We start from the raw sequence: 21,516 nt of genomic DNA, 5'->3' as shown, positions 1-21,516 counted from the left end.
AGTTCTTTCTCAAGAAGCCCCCGCTGCAGCCGATCCCTGCGAGGTTCCTGACCGAATGACGCAAGAATATCTAAGCACATGTAAGCATGAACAATAAGGACGAACAAGCTGCAAAACACAAGGGAAACTTTTAACCTTGCAAAGAGGCTTTAGGAAAGACACCACAGTGCACATAAATAAATGTCATCTTTATTTAACGAAATATAATTTATCAGTTAGGTTGACATCTGTCAATTCAGTTATAGGAACTATAAATAATTAAGACAGTCTTTTTCCTTGAATAAAAAGAGTAAACCAGGATTTTTCACTTGCAGTCAGCTGTATAGTAGGCATGCGTTTGAGTGCAACCGGTGGGAAAAGTTTTTGTCCATCAACATTCTGAAATTTTAAGTTAGATTCTTCCCTGATCTGTTCACCCCACCTTAAATTACACAGGCACCACCAGTCCCAGCAGCACGGCAGCTCTTCATCACCTCCAGGTCTCCACATCTTACAGGAGACCACGAGCAGTAGATTCTTCCTCGGGCACAAATCCTTTCTTGGGGAACTAAATAGCGATGTGACACACAAAAGACTGGTAGAGTTTCATATATTATATATATATATATGTAAAAGCTTACGTGTTAATGGAAGGAAATCTCGTATCTATTCCTCAACATTAGGCAGAGAAATCAGATGAGCAGCAGAGGATACTGCTGGGCTGCACAAGTCCCTGGGCTGAGACTTCAGTACGTGGGTGTGAGATTTTTTTTTTATTTTTAAAAAAAGGAGCCATGACCAAATTAGACCTGTGAGAAGCCAAGTCACTAGGGTGAAGAGAACGAGGTTCAGAGCTGCTGCCACAAGCAATATGCTGCAAAGACGGAGAAGGGGAAAGCAAGCCCAGCATCAGCAAGGTAGACAGGGGAATAAAGGGGAATCTTTCAAAAAAAACTATTGCCTGCTCTTCTTATGGTCTGAGAGCAGGCAGCCTGATGGGGCAAGGACCAGCTCTCTGCCTGCTGACCACTGCAGACAGCTAAGGCAGCAGAGAAGGGAGAACCCTGTGCTCACACATGAAGCACAAAAGGATTCTTCTGCCGAGGGACCACTCTTCTCTCCAGAGTGCACAAGAGCCCGACTGCGTTTGGTTTAGATACGTCTGCTCCTGGGGCTTTGCAGCACTGGCTTCCCACTCGCTAACCCTGAGCTCCCTTCCCAGCACGCTTGTCTCCAGGGCAAGGACCAACTCTGCAAGCAGGGCTCTGGGCTGGGACGTGCTGTCACTGCATTGTTCCTTATCTAGAAAGAAAAGCGGTCTGCACTCGGGCAGGGAACTGTAAAGCTCAGCTAGTTCCTGTGCTGTCCACAGTAACAAACAAGTCTTCCAACCCGGCCTTATTTTGGATGAAGCTCAGCATCCCCAGCACCACATTGCACCATTGTCCAGCAGAGAGGTGCCCAGCACTGCTGGGATGGAAAACCAGGAGAAGACAAGTGTTGGTTTCAATAAGGGCTGTATGAGAAATGCAGAAGTTCACTGAATGGAGGAAATGAAGCCAAGCAAGGACAGCTGTGATCTGCTGCGAGGAGCACGCTTAAGCACAAAAGAAGAAAAGCAGCAGCCTACAGGCAGGAATAAATTCAGCAGCTTTCAGGTTATGGCCTGGGTCTGCAAGTAACCAGGACAGGCAGCACCCAGAGCAGGACTGCAGTGCTCCAGGCCTTCAGAGCTAACTAAAACAGGAGCTTTGCTGTTATTTCAGGATTGGGATGTGAGGTGCTGCTGTGCTGAATGCTGTAGGCATCTCCCTAGAGTTTGAAAGGATGCTGGCAGCTCCCCAAGCTTTGGGTATCACTGAAGTTAGGTTCCATGGGATACTGTATTTTCCCCGTCCTTGACAGATGTTAAGAGCTTGCTCCCCTGCACAGCTATGCATTCAATTTATGTTCATGCATTAGAGGCTGTTTAATAAAGCTGTCTGCTTCAGTGCATCATTTAAATGTGGTGTAACTGAGTAAAGTTTCCAAGTCAATAAGACCCGCTGACATCAAGCTGCACTCAGTTTACTGAATTGATTTATACCCAGATGGGAGAAGTAAAAAGCACCGAGTGCCAACAGCATTCAGGAGGATCATTTACAAGTACCTTGGTCACGCAGCCAGAACAGGTTTTCACTCACTACTGCACAAGAGTCCTTCCAGGCTGCACAAGCAGAGCAACAGAAGGTGCCTCAGCCGTCAGCCGGTTGAACGGCACAAAAAGGAGGTGGGAAAACCGAGCAGGGAACCCTGCGCTCACAGTGCTCGGCCAGTGCTCACGTGCTCCCAAGTCTAAAATGCCTTGGGCTCAGCAAGGAAAGGTGCTGAGTGACTTCTTCCCAGCTGCAACGGGCCCGTAAGCAGCACGCAGCAGCTGAAAGAAAGCCTTAATGCACAAAATAGGACCTATTTTTCCATCCACCCAAACAGAAAAGCCAACTGAACTGTGCAGACTGCCAGAACACCGCAGTGTCCACACCAGCACAAAGGAGAGGCTCGCACCCACCAGGGTTCCGGCAGATCTTCCCGCAGAGCACAGGCAGGAGGAAGGGGAGGAAGATGGATGGGAGAGCTCACAGCATCTTCGGGCGAAGCACAGAGCACATCAGTTTGCGTGCAGCAGGAGCTGAAGCTTGGTGCACGAGCAGTTTGCAGTCTCCAACATGCAGATGCTGCCAGATGGCTGGCAAAGGGAGCTTAAATCTGTCAGCAGAGAGCAGCCTGCCCACAGCCAGATCTCCGGGCTCTGCAGTCGCTCACTTTCCTCGTGGGCACACAGGAACGGGCATTTTGGCACGGAGGATGCTTCCTCTCTACCTTCACTAATCCCTCTACCAGAACCCTGTGTGCTTTGGAGGCCAGGCACAGGAGGGATTCAGAAAGCAAACAGGAGGGAGGAAGGTGACAGGGCAGAGAGGAAAGGAGGTAACTGCATGCCCTCGTCCACAAAGTGTGCTCTGCTAGAAGGTGCCCGCTCAGTAAAATAAATCTGAACCTTACCTCCAACATCTGAGATGCTTATGAAGCAAAAAAGCAACCTTCACCTCTAGTGACGTGGGCAGGGCGGGCTTCCTACACGTGTGATCTGAGGGGTATCTTCACTGTAACATCGCTTCAGACAACAGCTACGAAATTGCACTTGGTGATTGTCTCATTACACTTTTTTGTCCTTCCTAAAACTAGATTTATTTTCTGTACAAACTTGGCTTGAAATATAAACCACATAAAATTCCCATTGAAAATAATGAGAATCCAGTATCAAAGACGAAGTCTCGAGAGAGACTGGGGGGGGAGGAAGTAAAGGAAAGGAAGGTGGAAGAAAAACAACAAAATTGGTGGAGGCGGCGAGCTGTGAGACGGGGAGGGGCGGCAGGGAGAGCTAGTCCCCCACATCGGAGTCCCGGTCACCGATGAGCCAGAGGATGTGAAAGCTGAGAGCAAGGAGACCCGTTCCGATCAGGTCCCCCAGCGCTGTCAAGTAGGGGATGGAGAAGTTGTCAGGATCGAGGTCCCTGCCCCACATCCAGTGCACCATCCAGTCGGCGATATACAGAAGAATGAGGACCTGGGAGGCAGGAAGAAAAGAGCCACGTCAGCCACAAAACCAGACCCTGCAGCCCCTCCATGGAGCTCCAGCTGGGGCTGCTCCAGCTGGGCAGGCCAGCCCTCAGCCCCAGCAGTGGAGCTGGCAGCACGTCCAAGCACCTTGCTGAGAGCTGCAGCCCAGGCACTCGATGCACTCTGTGTCCCCAAAGCAACAGGAGTACAGCACAGAGGATCCTTAGTGAACCTCAATGGGTCCTGGGCACGTTCCCTGCTTCTTTAACAGCCCCTACCCCATCCTTCTGAACCTCATGTGTCACCACCAAATTTAGCGTAGAAGGGTTCTGACACCCAAATACCAGGAAGCCTACGTTTTGCATCTCAATTTTCAGATCTAACCAGAAAAAGCACAAAGAGATGCGGGGCAAAAAGAGGGGACTGAGAAGCACACCTTCTCTTGGGAAAGGACAGCAATATCTGAATTCCAGGAATAAAAGAGCAACTTCCCAGCAGCAGAAACCATCAGAGTGCAAAGTTCTACCTGCTTCAACGCAGTGAGCAGATCTGTCCCTGTGTCTAGAAGACACTAAAAGAAATCCACACTGGATCTCCTCAAACTTTAGGTCTGGGACAAGCATCAGAAGTGGCCACAGGCCCTCAGCTCATGCCTCTGGTGGCTCCAGGGCTGGGAGGGCCTCGCTTAGAGCATGGCAGAGCTCAGGACCCAGCAGCCAGCACCGTGCCCCCCTGCAGCCCTGGTGCGCCCCAGCCTGCAGGCTGCTCACTGCAGCGGGTTCACAGAGCGGCTGCGAGAGGAAGCCCCCTCCGAGTGCCCAAGCGCTGCCCAGCAGGAGCCCACAGCCTAAATTTAGCCTCCTGGATGACAGCCCTCTGCCCTCGCCTCTGATGGATGCTCTGACTCACTTCCTCAGGCTGGCCTGGGTTGATTTTAGGGAACACTGAAACCAGGCGCAGCTTCCACAAGCAGAGGGGGCAAGCAGGGGGAGCAGAGCTGGGCTTTGCAGGAAGCTCCCCAACCATCTCCAACCAAATCTCTTCCTTCCCTCCAACACATGCAAACGGCTGCTGCGTTTCTGCAGCAGGAGCACCCTGCTCTGTGCCTCCCCCAGAACTACCCCACTGCTATGGGCTCACACGGCTTCTGGGGGGGGCCGGGAGCCCGGTGCCAGCAGAGCTGCCAGGTCTCTGCCCTACACGGGGAGGCAGGCAAAGCCACAAGGTGCAGGGCTCCTGCAAAATCTCCATCCTGTTTTCTTCACCAGCAGTTTTAAAATTGCTAAAGCACCTTATGGAACAGATTAACACAGAGGAGGTGAACCCTTCTGCTGTCAAGAGGACTTAAAAAGGAAAAGAAAGACAAAAGAGAGATTCAAAACTTGCCAGGAATGGGAGGAAGGAAGAATTGTGCGTACAGGTATCAACAAAGAAGGATTTATTTAGCTTGATACCAGCTCATTTGACAAACAGTATTCTTGGCAAAGCTCTCTGCAGTACACGGACCTGTTACCTGGAGGTGAATGTGCTGCTGAGAGCACAGCAGCACACACTCCAACCTGGCTGAACAGCTTCCCACAGGGATGGCACGGCCGCGGCCCCTTCCAGCCTGAGCAGTTACAGAACCAGAGGGGCTTCGGCTTACCTGGAGAAGTGCAGCCGTCATGTAGAAGACTATGAAAATCAGGGTGAGCGTCGTGTGTCCTCCTTGCATGGAGCTGATGGTGTACAGGAAAACCAAGTGTCCAGGCACCACCAGGAGAAAGAGCACACGGGCAGAGCGGGAATTCACATCTGTCAGGAAACAGAGGTGGAGCTCAGGATTAAAAGCAGCTGGAGCACACAGCACCTCCGCAGCCTACCTGGGCTCCAGGGGAGAAGGCAGCACAACCGTGCTGTAATCCCAAGCAGACACCAGCGCACTGGGCTCATCCTTACACTCCAGATTTAGACTGGGAAACAGCACCCTGAGCGATGACCTAACTATCAGGATGCTCGAGGACTTTTAGTGCCAAGCTCGGTAGGAGAGCTTAACTCTGCTCAGCTCAGTACCGAGCTGCCAAGGATTTAACATGAACACTGAACTTCCTCAGGGCTCTGTCCGCACCTCGTCTGGTGACCAGTTTCCTGACGGATGACTGTAACTTTGGAGACCTCTTTCCCCTTCTGCTCCCCAGGCCCTATGGATGACATGGCACACGTGAACAGAGCACCACGTAGCTCCCTTCACAGGGACAGCTCTCTACCAGAAGGCCGGGGCCCAGGCTGGAGGGTATCAAACCTCCCCAGGGATTCCAGAGTAACCAGCTCTGCCCACGCAGGTCTGGGCTTTTCTCTGCTACACAACCACTCCAAGTAACGGAGCTCTGAAGAAGCCTTCGCAAGCGAGAATTTCTGTAACTGCAGCTCCACAGGCCCAGCAGGGCTGCAATGCTCAAGCAGCCTCAAGGCAGGTTTTAGTGTCCTAGACATCTGGAAGAGATTTAGTGGGTGGGGGATTTACGGTATTAGGCAGTCAGGGCATAGGACTTCTGCACGATTTTTTCCTAATCCAGCAGGGCTACGTCCTCGCACACGGCAGCTTTGCTAAAGGTCTGACTGTCTCTAGAGGGCAGGCCAGGCCAGAAGACCAGCCAAGACCACGAGCTGACAGCTGCCTCTGAGCAGATTTCAGCCACCATTTCCCCTACCAGTGCTGCAGTGACTGCCACAGAGGAGTTCAGCCAGCCATTTGCAGCAGCTGCTGCTGGCAGAGCTCAATAGATGTCAAGCCTCAACTTGAATACCTGAGCTGAAGAAAGTGCTGCAAGGGCTGGGACACTTCCGAGGGGCCGTTTCGGGGCTATCTCCAGGCATCCCACTCATGTGCAGGTAAGTGGAGATGCGACTAGCCTGCACTGCCACCAGGTTGCCACCCACACCTGCAGATAAGGAGAGAGCAACCAAATTAGATCTCAAACCCACTTGAAAGTCATTTTCAATAGCCAGCACACCTGGAATTGCCAGGTGCTGAAATAACACAAGACAGTCTATTTTTGACCCAAATTCCACTTTTGCAGGATGTAAGGAGCTGAGACAAAGCACACTGTTCTACAGTTTCCCCTTAGGCCCCTTAGAAAAGTGCATGTAATTCTATTACTGCAGCTTTTATTGAAAGAAATACACGAAACAACAACAAAAGGACAAGTCAGCCACCAAAACAGACACAGGAAGTTGAAAGCTACTGTTTTTTGTGTGAGATGTAACAGAGCTGGAACCCACTGGCACAAGATGCACTGCCACAGGACTAACTCCATTTATTGCAAGTCTGAAAACTATCACGCAATGGAGTTCTCTTGGTTCATTAGGCAGAAAGGAAGTCAAAGCTTCATACCAGAAGAAACTAAATTTCCTGACTCTGAGTTGCAAAGTCAAGTCTTTATGTCACAAGGTGACCGCAAGGCACACATACTGGAACAGGGGTCTTCCATCAGCCAGGAGGAACCAAGAAATGAAGACAGTTCTTGTTGGGCCCCAGATCTAGAAAGCTTACCTTTTAGGTAACAGCTTCCCAGGCCTCTGGTGAAAGGCTGGCACCAGGGGGAGCCATGCTGCTGTAAAGCTTGGGTCTAAGCACTGTATCTCACTGGTGATCTGAGAGAATTAGTCTCTGAACTACCCGAAACGAGGCTCAGAGGCCAAACTCACTGCTTGCCCAGATCTCTAAAAGCTGCAGTACCAGAGTGGAAAGAAACTCACCATTAATAACTGGTGTGAAGACAGCCATCCCAGCAAAGTTTGGATCTGAGACTGTTCTGTCCAAAATTAAACCACCAACACTGCAAAGGGAAGATGGAAGAGGTCGGTGCTGAAATCTCACTACGGTAGCTCACAAAGCACTGCAGGTTCTCTCTGCTGCAGTTTGTGCACCCAAGGGCGATGAACCCACCTCACACACACCCCCAGTTGTGCTTGTTGCACATGATTTTTGACCTCAGTATTTTCTAACAGAGAAGTTTTAGAAGAATCTTCACTCATTGCTGCAAAAAGTCAGACTAAATCCCCCAACATATGGTTTACTCCTACACATTAATCAAAAGCAAACGTGCTTTTCAGAGGGCAGATAGGGCTCCTGTGAGGAGGACTGCTAAATGGGATCCGTTTCTACTCTGTGGCCATGCCAGAGTCCCCCTGTGCAGCAGCAGGCACGTGGCTGAGGCCTTTGTTTCCAGCAGTCAGGTGCTCAATCGCTCCTGTGCCTCTGGGCCTAGCTCCCAGTGGCTCTGTCTGGAAAACACAGAACGTGGAGGTCATTTGGTGTTTCCTGGCAGAGCGAACTGGAGAAGTAGGAGAGGTTTGGCTCTCTTCTTTTAGAATCCATCAAGGGCGGACAGGCTGAAAGGGCTGGGGGAAAGGGCGCGTTATCTGCCTACGTCTGGGGGAGAAGAACCCTCCCGTGCCCCCTACCTGCTAATTGCCATCGCAATGATGACAGGCTCCCAGCCCGAGTACAGCACCTCCCGCGTCGCCGCGTTCTTCTTGGCAATGATGATCCAGATGGGCAGCAGAGCTATGAAGAAGGCGCACACCAGAGGATTCACGTATGCCTTGCTCTCTGAGGGGGAAATAAGCAGAGGCAGCAGGTCAGTGACATGTTTCTCCACCAATTCAGCTGAGCTCATCAGCCCTGCCTGCAGCCTACTAGTCAGACACACACAAACTAGACCAGGCCAGCCTCGGTTCCACACGACCTGGCATTTCCTTCTTCTGATGCACCCTCAGGGGCTTTATCAACAGCTTCGAGTGAGACCTCTTCAGTTTCCTAATTGCTCATTTCCACTTCCCATTCCCGAGCAGGACCTCCCAGCATTGCTTCACCTTTGACTGAACCTGGCTGAGTCACATCCTCCGCATCCCAGCCGCCGGGGAAGGAAGGTGGAGGGGAGGGAGGAGGAAGTCTGGAGCGTGCAGCTGCAGCTCCGCACTGAGGACCCCCAGCTGGTGCTGACAGTACAAAGGATCCCATCCAGAGCTGCCTTCCCCCACTACGTCAGCCATGATCAAGCCCCTGGTGCTTGGAAGGAGGCAGCCTTTCTCTTAACACTTTACCTGGTAAGGAGGATGTATGCAGATCACTGCCAAGACTGTCTGCAGCTACAAGACAGTAAGAAGGTCCAATTCCTCCCCTTACCAGTTCTGACTAGGTTTTGCTAACTGGGATAGCTTCCAGGCCAGGCACCCTACACACCCCGAGAACCGTAAGGGTAAAGGAACAGGAACGGGGGGAATTGCAAGGGAGATGCTGCAGCACATGGAAGGACCAGGGAGACACAAAAGCCTTTTGTTGCTCCTCACCCAGCTCTTTGTACAAGCCCCAGCTGATTCCTGAAAGCAGAGCTAGGGTGATGAGATCCCCTAGGCTGGCAGCAATTGGTGTGGCTACATTATCGGGATTGATTCCCATCTTCCTGGATCCAATGATGACCCCAATCATGATCATACCTAGAGTGAAAAAGAGGAAGAAAACAGGATGATGGTAAGGAGAGCTCAGCATTTGAGGAAGAGGTGCATGGAGGGTGTACAGGATCTGCCTCTTACCCAGAACAAGAGAAGCAATGAAGGCAGTAGCCACGCTGCTGGCACAAAGCAGCACAGCATGGTCGAGGCTGAAGTGCCCATCTGGGATCCATCCAAATATCACTGCTGCGATTGAGGCCAGGAAGCCGACCACGGTAGCCTGAACCTGAAAATAAAAACCAGTCACCAAGGCAACTAGTGGGAAAAATGGTCCTGGGGCAAAGACAAAGAAGCACCACCTAGGGTCGATTAGCACATCTCAGGTAGATTAGCACTCAGCAGGGAAATGCCAAGTTTCACCCCCAGGGCAAACTGCCATGGTTCGGTGACTGTGGGACATGAAAGTGCCGTTTGCCTCCCCACTAGATGTGCAATATTGACAGTCAATACCGAAGCCGAGGCATTTAAGCCTTCTGACACTTGTCCTAGTTGTGCTTGCACCAGCTGCCACTATTCCCACTTTTCCTCCTTTCACATTCCCTTACCTGTATCAGCGCCATGTTCCCTGTTATCATCTTCCAGAGCTCTTTGGGTGTATCCATTTGGCCAATATTAGCCTGCAAGAAGACATGACGACATCATTAAGGATATAAAAGACTGATGGTGATGGAATTCTGCACTTGATAACTGTCCGATTCCTGCCTTCTGTCTGTAGAGGTCTGTGCCAGGAGCAGCTGAGAACAACTGCCTCAAATCCTCACCCCTTATGGGAGAGCAATTCAGGAGAATTCAATAGAGCTTCTGATGAAAATCTTGCAAAAGCAACGTGATACACTTTGCCCTCCTGCAGGAACACACACTGCTGCTTATTTACCCACTGAATTCACTTCAGGGGTGATCAAGCCAAGCCTGGCTCGGGCCCAGCTGGGTCATGGTGCCCCTCGGGTCAGGCAGCCAGGAGGGAACCTGGGGTGCAGCGACTCCCAGCTCAGCTATCTGAGTGCCCCCAGCTCCCATACGGAGCAAGGCCAGAGGAGCATCACGTGGGCAGGGGGAGCTGGCAGCAGGATCTCCTGTTGGGGATAAAAGTTGAGTAAACAAGGCTAGTGCCACGTGGAGACCTACTGAGTAGCAGGAAGCAGCCATGGCACACGGGTCATCTGGCATCACTACAGGAGATGCTAATCAGAATAAGCAGAACAGATGGAAAAACTTTAATTTCTTGGCCTACAAGCCAAAAAAAAAAAAACAAAACAAAAAAAAAAAAACAAAACAACGACCAACCCAGCAGAATCACTGCAGAACACAGGAGTTCTGTTCTCCCCAGCACCTTCCAGGTTCTTATAGAAGCTGGGAAGAACAGGCAGAGAGTACAGACCTGTATCCAACCTTGCAGAAGCAGTTGATGAACAAGAAGAGGAAATGAGCTTGTCACTATGAAATCATAAGGGAGAGGCCCAAGAAATCTCAAGGGGCATTTGCATGGCAGTGTCAAACTTCTGCTAAGTGACAGAGCAGCAATTCCTGCCTCTCAGCTTTCTTTTCTGCTCTCTGCAAAAAAAGCAGCCCGTGAGCAGCCAGTCCTCGTGCTCTCCTTGCCACACGTGCACCTGATCCATGCTTACCAGCACTGAGATGCACCCAGCTCTAGGTGGGTTCTGGTCAGTTTAGTGGAGAGAAAGAAGGAACGAGAAAAAAAACAACACCAAAACAACAAGAAGTTGACTGTAGAGTAGCACTGAGTACATCCAGCAAGGAATTTGAGCTCCATATGAAGCCTGACCTCAGCATTCCTGCCACACGGCAATTAGGCTGGGATTAACATAACCTAACTGTAGTCACTGGCAACAGGATCTTAATCCCCTAACTAATGGGAGACTTTTGCTTCTGAACTGTGAAAGGAGCTTCTGAGGTGCCTTAATGCAGCCCTAATTGGAAACCCACAGCCTGAGAAGCCCTTCCAGATGCTTTCCTGCAGCGAGAGCACGAGGACACCGTAAAGTGCTGCTCAGAGCAGAGCCCGCTCCGCACACCTGCACGTGGATCCCCCCGTGCCAAGGAAAAAACGAAAAACAGAGAGATTGCCCTGTCCCACCGCACACATACAAGGAGGTAGCATGTGAGGCTACAAGATGGATACAGAGGCAAAGCCTCCTTTACTGCCGGGGCTGAGGAGAGCAGAGGATGAAGCCTGGGCAGGCAGTCGAGCCGGGTGCTCTCTGTGCCAGTTTCCTGATGACCCTGCTGCAGTCACCAGAGCAGATGGGGAAAGATTTGCATTCCTCTGACTTGCTGTGCAGCCAGGATAGGCTCACTGCCCTGCAGAGCTGCCCCGAGTTCCTCTGTGCCAGCCCCAAAAGGGAATAAGATGGAGAAGGCCACGGCCAGAGGAGCACTGCTGTCGAGCACTCACCCTGATAAGCCCGTGCTCAGAAAGCTGGCCAAAGCCAAGGCCAAGAGGGAGAACGGCCTGTGTCTGGGTCAGCGAGGATCCTGACATGATCTGAACAATAGGGAACAACTAAAACAAAGGGATTTGTTTCCCAGAACGAAGGGGCAAACAAAGCTCAGCCTGCCACAAGCTGCAGCGCTCAGCCTCCGTCGCTGCGAGCCCTGGCACAGGAGCACAGCAGCTTTGTGCTGCCCGGCAGCACCTGGAGGGAGGAGACCAGCACCGAGGGGGAGCAGCCAGAGCCTCCCAGGCAGCCCAGCACCTCCAGAGACCACGGGCTGGCTCCCAGGTGGTCCCCGCAGCACAAGTCAGCAGGCGGGGGCTGGGGATGCTGGGGCCAGGCCAAGAGCTCTTTGCCTTCAGGGACTGCAGGGACAACCCCACACAGAGCCGGGAGGGCAGAGCGCTCCAGGCCTGGAAGCACAATGCCCACTGCCACCGGGCTGCTGGAGAGCAAAGGGCCACAGCTGGCATCACCACACCGAGATGGAGGAAAGATTCAGAACAATGAATATACAGAAACCTTTCCAACACTGCTGTGCTCTCTCCTGCAGCAACCAGAAGGGGAAGACTGAGAAGGGAGCATGCTAAGAGGCAGTTCTCTGCTTGCTGCTGTCATCCATCCAGACAGTTCTCCAGCCTTGTTCCTTGGGGAATGCTCCCTGAGCAGCTCTCTCAGGCCACGGCAGGCCAGCTCCTCTGCAATGCCAAGGGCAAGCCCAGCAGAGTTGAAAGCTTGGCAGCAGGTTGCTAACACCTTGGAGATGGAAGACACAACGCTGTACTCTCACCTCGGGAAGCACAGAAACATCAGGCTGCTGTGTTCAAGCAGGAGATGCTTTACAGAAGGCAGGAGCGTTATTGTGCCTGTTAGGAGAGGATGCCAGCGCTGCTCAGCTTCGGAGGAACTGCTGCGTTATAGCAGCAGCTAAACACAAAGCAGTTCATTTACTGCTGGACTACCACAGCACTCTGAGGAGCTGAGAGAGCTTGTCCCCGTTTCTCACAGGGAGCCCACTGTTCCACAGGAATCGGACTGAATTCCAGCAAGAGAAACGCCCCGCCGTGCCTCTCATCGTCCTGGAGAGGCTGCCCATCCACCTGCTGCCCCTGCCAGGTCCCCTCCGTTTCAGCCTCACCCATACAGCTCTCCCCAGGCTCTCTGATCTGCCAGCCCTGCTGAACCTGGCACGTTCTGGACTGCTCTGTGTGCTCTGGGCGCGTGCCTGCACCCAGCTTCCTTGTGAACAACGGCAGGGCCAAGCACTGCGGATCCTGAGCTGCCAAAGCCTCCAGGCTCACGAGCAGCCCTGATGAGGAAGCGACCTGTCAGCAAAGCTTAGGGACTACTGAGCCTTTAAATCTGATCAAATGGGACGGGAACACCTGGCTAGGAAGGTAAACTCCAGCCTCTGGTTTGTGTGGTTGCTCCCCATGTGCAGAGAGACTTCTGTTGGCCCACTCACCTGCCTCCCCCCGCACCGGGCATCCCCTGGGTACTCACAGCAGTCGACAGGCGAGATGCCAGAGTCATCTCCAGGTTCCCCTTCAGGCCCAGCAGCGCAGGCACCAAGATGAACACCTCTGTCACATACTTGAAGACGTCCCAGTGCTGCAAGATTAAAAAACAGACAACAAAATAACCACAGGTGTTTGAAACCTCTGCTCTTGGTTGGTTGGCACCTGCTCCGCTGCCCCTGCCCCGAGCTTCCAGCTCTGGTATCGCGCTTTCCAGCGATTTTACTGTTCCTGACATTTGTGTAGTAGCAAACACATGTTCCTGCTGAGCTTAAAAACAGGATCTCAGCCTGCAGCCTTCAGTTACAAAATCCCCTGAAGCTTCCCCACTGACAAACCACTTACGTACGCAGGAGCCAAACCAGGGGGCGATGCGCAGGCTTTGCCCAATACACGCAGTTTTTGACAGAATCAAGCCCCGAAGTTTGGTCAGTCTCGGCCCAGAGTCATTCCCCACACATTCATCTTGTGGACACCTCGCCGAGCACGGCACCGCTGCTCCCTGATGCTGCCAGCTCCAAGAAGCAGCCCCCAGGGCTCAGTCCCTGCTTCCCTCACCCTGCACGTGCACCCCTCAGTCCTTGCTGCCCACCCTGCCTCTAGGATCAAGGCAGCCGTGGTTATTTAGGAAAAAAACAGAGTAACTGTAGGGTGAGCAATGCCACAGGAGAGCAGCCAGCTTCCCAGAAAACCCCAAACCACCCCAAAAACCTCACAACAGTGTCGGGGAAAAAAAAAACAAAACGTGGGCTGCACGAGCGCCATTGCCTGACGCCTTACTTTCGTGCGTATTTTGCAAGAAGGCGTCCAAAATAGCTCCTGCTTCCCACACCGCCCGACTGGCACGCTCCTGAAAGGAAACCCAGCGCTGCTGGAAGGGCTCCGGGCAGCTGGCGGTGGCGCTGAGCACGCTGCAGGTCGGGGCTCCCGTTGCTTCCCCCCTGCTGACAGTGCCTGTGGCCGGCTCCATCCCCCAAAGGATGCGCGGTGCTGGCCGGGCGAGGAGCACGAGCAGCCAGCACCGTACAGCACGTAAAGGTCACTACCTGGTGACTAATGCCTTCCCGCGGGGAAGGGCTTGGGGTGTTTTGGTTTATTTTTCCACCCTTTGTGATGCTTGCCGTCGGCACTGGGACAGCAAGAGCCAACAAAGCCCAGTTTCCTGCTGGTGGTTTTTGGCAATACCATGTCCAAGCTGCACTCATGGGGAGAACCATTTGAGAGAGCAGCACGATCACAGGAGGCAGGGAAGCGCTTGAGAGGGATGAACTGGGACCATTTTCCCTAAAAAACGGCCTTCCACTCAATAAAAATCCCCGTAAAGCTGCTGACAGCCTGTAGGACAAGCTGACAACACTCTGCAGCCCCCAGGCTGCAAAAATCCAAAATCCTGCCCAGCTGCTGAGACGGGCAGAGCCTAAGGGAACCCCACAGCCCCTGCCCCAAACACCTTGCACACAGTGGGCCTGGAGCCCTCGCTACAGCCAGAGGTGCTTCGAAAGGCTGAGGCTCAGCACGGCTACCTGACCAGGCAGTGCAGAGATGCCTCATTTCAGCATCTGGTGCCGAGCAGGGCAGGAGGAAAATCAGTCTGAAATATTTCCTTCGACACAGCAGCGTGTCAGGCTGCGCTTCCTTTAAGGTCACACCTAGGAACAGCCGAGCTCTGCTCTCAGGCTCTATTTTTAGGCAGGCCTGGCAGGCACCACGGTTATTTTGCTGCTCGTCCCAATGAATCCTTCGCTACAACTTCCCTTCGCAGTGTCACCAGAGGCACGGAGCGAAGGGAACGCTGTCAGCAGCCTGCCCGCAGCCTGGAAGCGCCGTGCGAAAGCTTCCTGGCTCCTTCCTGCAGAGATATCACAGAGGCAGGCCCAGGAGACAGCCAGCACGTGTCCACAGCCCTCCTGCACCTCGTCCCAACACGGGATTTGTGCGTTAACCTTTCCGGGAGGCTGAGCTGTGAGCTGCTGCCAGAAGCTGCTGTAACCGGAGCCTGCTAGAGCGGCTCCCCAGGCAAGACAGGGGTGTTCCTGCAGAAAGGGAAAAAAAAAAGCAGCAGCCATCTTCGGGGAGGGAAAACAAGAGGATTTCTGCAGACATCAGCAGCTCGCTCACTGCAAAGAGCAGGACCTGTGGGCTCCTGCCAACTTTTTTAAGATCAGATGTTATACAACGCCGGGCTGCGGGCACTTCGTGCCGCTCCGAGGGCTCCTGCCGAGCACAAAGCTCCCTGCAGAAACCAGTGCCCATGGATAGGGGGAGAACTACAGTGCATGGGGAAGACAAAAATGGGAAACAGAAGGGGAAATATCAAATTAAGTTGACTCTCCCCATAGCAGCGCTCTCTGAGGAGCACGGAAAGAGGGAGCAGAGGCTGCAAGCCACCACGGTCAACTCTCTGCACCTCCAGCTGCTCAGCCGGTGTCCCCCAGCACCAGAGCCACCGGGAGACCAGACCCCGGCTTGTCACAGCTTCTGGAAGAACCACCCGGCCCCAGGTGGTGTTTTGCTGTTTCCTCCAGGCTCGCTGAGTTTCAGAGGCTTCACACCTGCAGGCTCTGGTACTTCCAGGCCAACAGCTGCTTCTCAGCCCCCGTGGCGCAGCGCGGCCGCAGCAGGAGGGTGATTCAGGACAGCTCGGAGGGGAAGGAAGTGCCGGGGAGGCAGCAGGTTGGAGCAATCACTGCCGTGGCAGCTCTGCTCGCTGTGTTCCTCTCCTGCAAACGCTCAGAAAGCCGTCACAGCCCAAAGAGGAGAGCAGGAGAACCAGAGCCCCGTGCGCCCTGGGGAGGAAGCGAGGAGAGGCCAAGAGAGGCTGGTGAGAAGCCCTGCAAGGCTCCTCCAGGCCTGGCACCGGGGCAGCTCGACCACAGCCTTCAGCGGGGTTGCAGCGAGCTGCCACAGGTCTGAGGAAGCAGCCTTCTGCCTAGGAGGACAGCGGCGGAGGCAGGGAGGATGGGAAGCCAGAGCTGGGCAGAGGAGGAAGGAGCCGGGAGCCCACGGTCAGCATCCCCTGCTGGCCCCAGGGGACGCCACCGCCAGAGGTGGCCGAGCAGGGGAGGCGAGCAGCCCCCCTGCTGCACGCTCAGGACCAGCCAAAGCATCCCCAGGGAGCAGGCAAAGGCTGGAAAACAACCACCAGGGCTCTGCTGGGAGAGGGGAGCGTGCCAGCAGCACTCTGCCCTGCACAGCAGGCAGGTGGCACGCTTGGATGTCACCAGCCCGGAGGTCTCCAATCCCAGAGGGAGCAGAGGCAAATTCCCCGGGACACATCAACGGCTCAGCATGGCCAAAGGCCAGGTTTCACGCTGGGGAGGCTAATTACAGCTGGCTGATTAGTCTGCTTGTCTAAAGCAGAGGAAATTAGGGGTATGGAGCTCTCCCTCCATCCCAATCCATGGCTACATCCAACTCCTCGCTGTCCCAGCTCCTTGCTCCCCGCGCCTCCCTCCTTTCACCCAAGGCTCTGAGCCTCTGGGGAGCCCCTCACCGAGAGCAGCTCCCCAAACTCTGCAGGCAGGCAAGCCGAGACCACACGCTTCCCTTCCCCCTGTTCCCCCCTGGCATTTAGATGCCTCATTTAATCCCAAGGCTAAAGGGAGTTAAAGGAGTTGGCAGGACACGCTGCAGAGCCACATGCTGAGCTGCTGTGGAACAGAGGAATTATGAAGCTTTATTTCTAATGGCCATGAATAGAGAACACAGCAGTGCGCCACCGCATCCCACCCCTGCCCCTCTCCTCCCCAGCCAGGAGGGCTGGTCCCTCTCCAGGACGGACTCCAGGCTGGGTACAAACCACCAGAAGAGCCACACAGGAGTTTATGGGGAGCTTGCAGAGGGAACCCCGTTTGAAACGCCTTTCAGAAAGTTATTCCAGTAAATCTGTCTCTCCCCTGGATTAGTTTAGCCCAGCCAGCCCTTCCTGTTTTGAGTCACAGCTCAAACCTCACAACTCTCTCAATAGGTTGCATCAAGAGAAACCAGAAGGATGAGCAGCGTGCAAAGGCACGCAGGGAAGAGCCAACGGGGGCAATAAAGGAAAATAAATGTCTGCCTGACCACCCGTGCTTACAGAGGGATGCCCAGAGCCCCAGGGGCACAGCTCGGCTGCAGATGATACTCGCTGCCAGCAGCACGGGCGAGTGGCTGCTGTCAGAGCCCCACTGCAGGGGCTTGCTTACGGCACGCAGGTGAACGGGGGAGCAGCAAGCAGAGCGTTTTTGGCTGATGACAGCTCCAACGTGTCTGCCTCCATCCAAACAGTTCCAGAAAGCCACACTGCACAATCGAGAGCTGCCTCACTGCTTTGGCTGGGCCTCGAGACAAGGAGCTGTGCCCTGCCTGTCCCTCGGGGCAAGGCAGAAGGGGTCGAGGGCCCATCGGCTGCCAGAGACCCCTGCTTGGGAAACCACTGCTAGAGACAGCACAGGAGCCAGCCTGCTCAGTCACGTTTCTAACCCAAACCTAAGCCAGCTGTGTGGTTCCCATAGTGCCACCCACCTCGAAAGACCTGAGAGAGATCTGCCTGATAACCCCACAGCTTTCAGCCAGAGGTAACAGCCAGTTCCCTGGCCGGCCCTTCCCAAAGATCAGCTCCACGCAGCTCTCAGGAAGAATAAATAATCCCGATGGCACAACTGCCTCGAGCCCACGAGGAGGCAGAGCAGGGGCTGCCCAGCCAGCCCTCAGAGCACCCTGCACACGCTGCAGCAGGGGAATCGTTGACCTGGCTGGCACCAGCCCCGCGTGCTGGAACAGTACAGCAAACATTGCAGCGAGGGGAAAGGGGACGTGCAGAGCCAGCCACCAGCGCTGGGACGCCCACGGGCACTGCCAGGGGACGATGACCGCTTCGTTCCCAGCAGCGATGCGTGGAGCAGTCTCAGTTCCAGGCAGGGGATCCGCTGCACTTCTGTGACCTCCTCCGAGCTGGAGCAGGGCAGCAGTGGTGCAGGGGTCCCCGCAGCCCCTCCTCCCCTCGCTCCAGACACAACCAAGATCCCCTCCTATCCCAACCAGCACACAAGGAAACGCGCTGCTTCCCCTTGGAGCTGCCAAATTAGCCCTGGCATAATATTGAGTACATCCCCTGGCTCGGGAGCAAGCTGTGGTCTATAGAGATGGGACTCGGAGCCCAGCATCGTACCGGGGAGGTGCCCGTCCTACCTGCACAATGTCCAGCACCATTCCAGCAGCAACTGTCCCAAAGCCTGCCAGGAGGAACGGAAAGAGGACTTGCAGCCCGATGGAAAACGACGTCTCCTTGAGCGGCGAGGCTGGCTCAGGACCTCTGTCTGTGCTGGTGTCATCGCTTTCGTTGCTTTGGCTGCCGTTTTCCAGCAGGGCGTCTTCTTCTCGCACCCCTTTAGCGTTGGCGCGGGACTCCAGCACCACCACTTCCACCCCGACACCGTCAGGTCCCAGGAAATCCGAGGGCTCCACCAGCTGCCCTCGGTCTGGACTGGCAAGGCAGTTCATGGGCACCGTGGGGAGCACGGCCCCGTTGGCCTGGTGGGTCTCCTTCTGCTCCGGCTTGGAAGACATCCTGCAGGGAGGCTCTCCTGACCCTCGGCTCGGTGGGCCTACAGCCAGCAGCTGCTCCAGGAGAGATCTTCGGCCAGGGCCTTACACAAATGGCCCTTCCAGCATCTAGAGGCCACCTCTGCTATCCCTGCTCGCCCGCCTTTGAGTGTAGAGACTGCTCCCGCAGCAGAGATCCCCATCAAGCAAAGTCCAGGAAAGGGGGACACCAACAACTGAGCTAGCAGAGAGCGCAGGAGGAGCCGGGAGCTACAGCAGGCTCACTGCAGGGCCCCTTCCCTCCAGCACTGCGCGGGGCAGCAGCCACCGAGGTGGGATCCAGGCTCCTCTTCCTCGACGCGTGACCCTTTAGCGCGTCCTTCTCCAGGCCTTCTTCCAGCAGACTGCTGTGACGGGGCACACAAGGCAGAGAGGAAAACTGATGAAATAAAGACCCCTGAAGAAAATGGAAGCTTAAAGGAACCAGAGGGTGGGTACAAGAGGGACTGGCTTTCAGAGCTGATGTTCCCCCAGTCCAGAAGAGCTCTCCTTGCTGCCGGGGCTCTGTTAGTTTTCCTCTGCAGAACTTGACTCTGGAGGCTCCTGGGGGCCTCTGCTCCGTTTCAGCCCGTTCTGCGCTCGCTGCCAGAACAGGCGGCAAACCCAGCAAGCTCCAAGTGCCGCAGCCGCCCTCCTCTTCCAGCAGGATTTCTCACCTTACAGCGCGAGGCGAGAGGAGCTCTTATTTAAAGTAACAGCGAGCCCCCAGTCAGGGTCACTGCGCCGAGCAGGCTGCGGGGCAGGAGCTGGCACCGGGACAGCCTCGGAGCTGACATCCCTCTGCATTAGCCCGTCTGTCACCTGAAACACAGGGAAAAAACCGCTCTGCTGGGCTCTGCGGCTCCGCGCACACCGCCCCGTCCAGCACACGACACGTCGGCAGCCGCGCCGCTGCCCGGGCCTCCTCTCGCAGCCCCGGCAGGCACCGGGGGGGGCCGCGATGCGGTGCCAGGGGCCGAAATCCCCCCGGGGACAACGGGCACGGCCCGCAGCTCCCCGCCCGGCCCGGCCCGGCCGCCGCAGCCCCGGCGGAACCCCGCGCACCGCCGGGCAGCGGGGACGAGCAGCCCCCGGTTACCAAAACCGGGGAGCGGCGGCGGCCCCGGGTTGCGCTGCCCAGCCCGGCGCTCAGCCCTCCGGGCCGGGACTGCCCCGTGCCGCGTCCCCCGGCCCGCCCGGTGCCCCCGCCCCCCCGGTGCCCGTCCCGCACCCGCCGCCGGCTCCGCTCCGCTCCCGCTCCCGCGCCGCGGCGCGCCCTGACATCACCGCCCGCCACTGCTGGCCCCGCCCCCGCGCGCCGCGCGCCGCCCCCATTGGTCCGGGCGGGAGCGGCGTCACGCGCGGCACCGCCCCCCCCTCCCGGCGCCGCTGCCCGCGCAGAGGGGAGGGAACGCCCGGGGGGGTGGGGCGGGGAGCGAGGGGCGGGGCTTAGGTGGGCGGGGCTCTGGTGGGCGGGGCCACGGCGCGCGCTGTCCCGCCAAGCGGGGGCTGCGAGTGCCCGGGGGCGGCTCCCCCAGCCCCCCCCCCGCTGGCTCCCTCTGGTTTTCGGCTCGGCCCGGGGGCGGCTGGGATGAAGCCGCCGGGGCCCGCGCGTCTCCTCTGGCCCTAAAAGCTCCGGGACGAGGCTCCCCGCGGAACGCTCCTGGGGCAGGCAGCGGCGCTGCAGGAACCGGTGGAAGGCGCCGGGTTTTGGACCTGGCTGCTGCCAGGGCCACTGAATCCCCTGTCTCAAAGGATAACGAGCACTGGCAGTAATTTAACCCTGGCGACCTCCTGATGAGGCACTGACAAAAAGACACAGAGGAGAACTTGGGCCGTCCAGAGCTGGTGTCTGAACCACAGCGGCAGCACAGTTCCACAGCCCTGGAGTGGGCAGCCCCAAATCCTGCCTCCAACCCTAGCCTCTGCTTTCCTTTGTCCAAACAAACCTGGTCCCTGAGGCTCTCTTTCTGCCTTCATCTTTCCTTCCTGACTTGGAAAACCCACACCTCCCCCGGAGCAGCCGTTCTTTCCCCACCCCCATGAAAACAAGGCCCACCAAAACGTGACCTTGTTGATTAACACTCGGCCAGCTGCGCGCTCAGGAAGTGGAAGCGTGAAGACAAAAGCCGCATGAGACAAGAAAACAGAAATAGATAAAATCCCCAGCAGCTAGCTGACGCGCAGAGATCAGAAAGGCAGGGGATGAAAGGGCAGGAAATGGGTTTCCAGTTGCGGGGCAGCAGGTACCAAAGGTAACGAGTCCTTGGAAAGGAAACAACTCACCACGGAGCTGCAGCAGGTCATGGAACCACGTGCCCGTGTGCTTTCCAGCAGCCACACGGCTTTAGCACTGCCAAGCTGTCACACAGCACAGTTTTGGCCTAGAAAGCCCAAAGGTGCCTGGCATAATTTTCTCCTTTTCATACAAGGATCGAGCAAAATAAAGTGATTTGGCCAAAGTCATTCAAAGTAAAAACCTATCACAGAGTTTGAGTGTCCTAAGAGGTCCTGACCCTTTGCTGTCTGTTCTAGCTCCACCACTGTCAGCTCCTAAAGCCAATTTGAATCGAGTCCCAGCCACCTCTCACCAAGGACTCCAGGGGAACCCAGTTCTTAACTTCTTGTAACCAGGAATCTCAACACAGAAACTGAGACCAAGTAGTTGTGGATAACGACCTACCCCTACAGAGGTCAGTCCTGAGCAAAGCAGTTCAGGAAGGCAGGCAACATCAGAAGCTGACCCTAATCTGGTCCTGATCTGGGAGCCACAGAGTTCTGTTTTACCAGCCTGGAAGCAAACAAAACCCACCACCATCCTTTCACAGGCCCAAATGCTCACCTCTTGCAGCTGCGTTCACATGTCACCCACGCGCTGTGCCTGCTGCAGCAAACACAGCTCATCCCTG

General features: G+C 55.5%; 1 protein-coding gene across 3 annotated transcripts; it reads right to left on the bottom strand.

Annotated features, from left to right (window-relative positions):
* Nucleotides 1-167: 167 nt before the first annotated feature.
* Nucleotides 168-19,962, bottom strand: SLC41A1 (solute carrier family 41 member 1). Of its 3 annotated transcripts, XM_038168277.2 has the most exons (12): nucleotides 19,839-19,962; nucleotides 19,285-19,429; nucleotides 18,215-18,975; nucleotides 13,032-13,139; nucleotides 9,621-9,692; nucleotides 9,157-9,301; nucleotides 8,914-9,060; nucleotides 8,026-8,173; nucleotides 7,318-7,397; nucleotides 6,366-6,500; nucleotides 5,225-5,373; nucleotides 168-3,586 (listed from the first exon to the last, which is right to left on the bottom strand). In XM_038168277.2, exons 3-12 carry the CDS (start codon nucleotides 18,590-18,592, stop codon nucleotides 3,401-3,403), a joined length of 1,548 nt encoding a protein of 515 aa, XP_038024205.2. In that variant the 5' UTR covers nucleotides 18,593-18,975; nucleotides 19,285-19,429; nucleotides 19,839-19,962; the 3' UTR covers nucleotides 168-3,400. The 3 variants fall into 3 exon arrangements, with proteins under 3 accessions (XP_038024205.2, XP_027300890.2, XP_071884399.1); XM_027445089.3 differs by having other exon boundaries at nucleotides 18,215-19,429; XM_072028298.1 differs by lacking the exons at nucleotides 18,215-18,975; nucleotides 19,285-19,429; nucleotides 19,839-19,962 and adding an exon at nucleotides 17,549-18,182.
* Nucleotides 19,963-21,516: the final 1,554 nt, after the last annotated feature.

The sequence above is a fragment of the Anas platyrhynchos genome, chromosome 27 (genome assembly GCF_047663525.1).
Source record: "Anas platyrhynchos isolate ZD024472 breed Pekin duck chromosome 27, IASCAAS_PekinDuck_T2T, whole genome shotgun sequence".
In the NCBI taxonomy this organism is placed as follows: Eukaryota; Metazoa; Chordata; class Aves; order Anseriformes; family Anatidae; genus Anas; species Anas platyrhynchos.
Note: the sequence above shows the minus strand (reverse complement) of the source record. Positions and strands in the feature narration are given on the sequence as shown.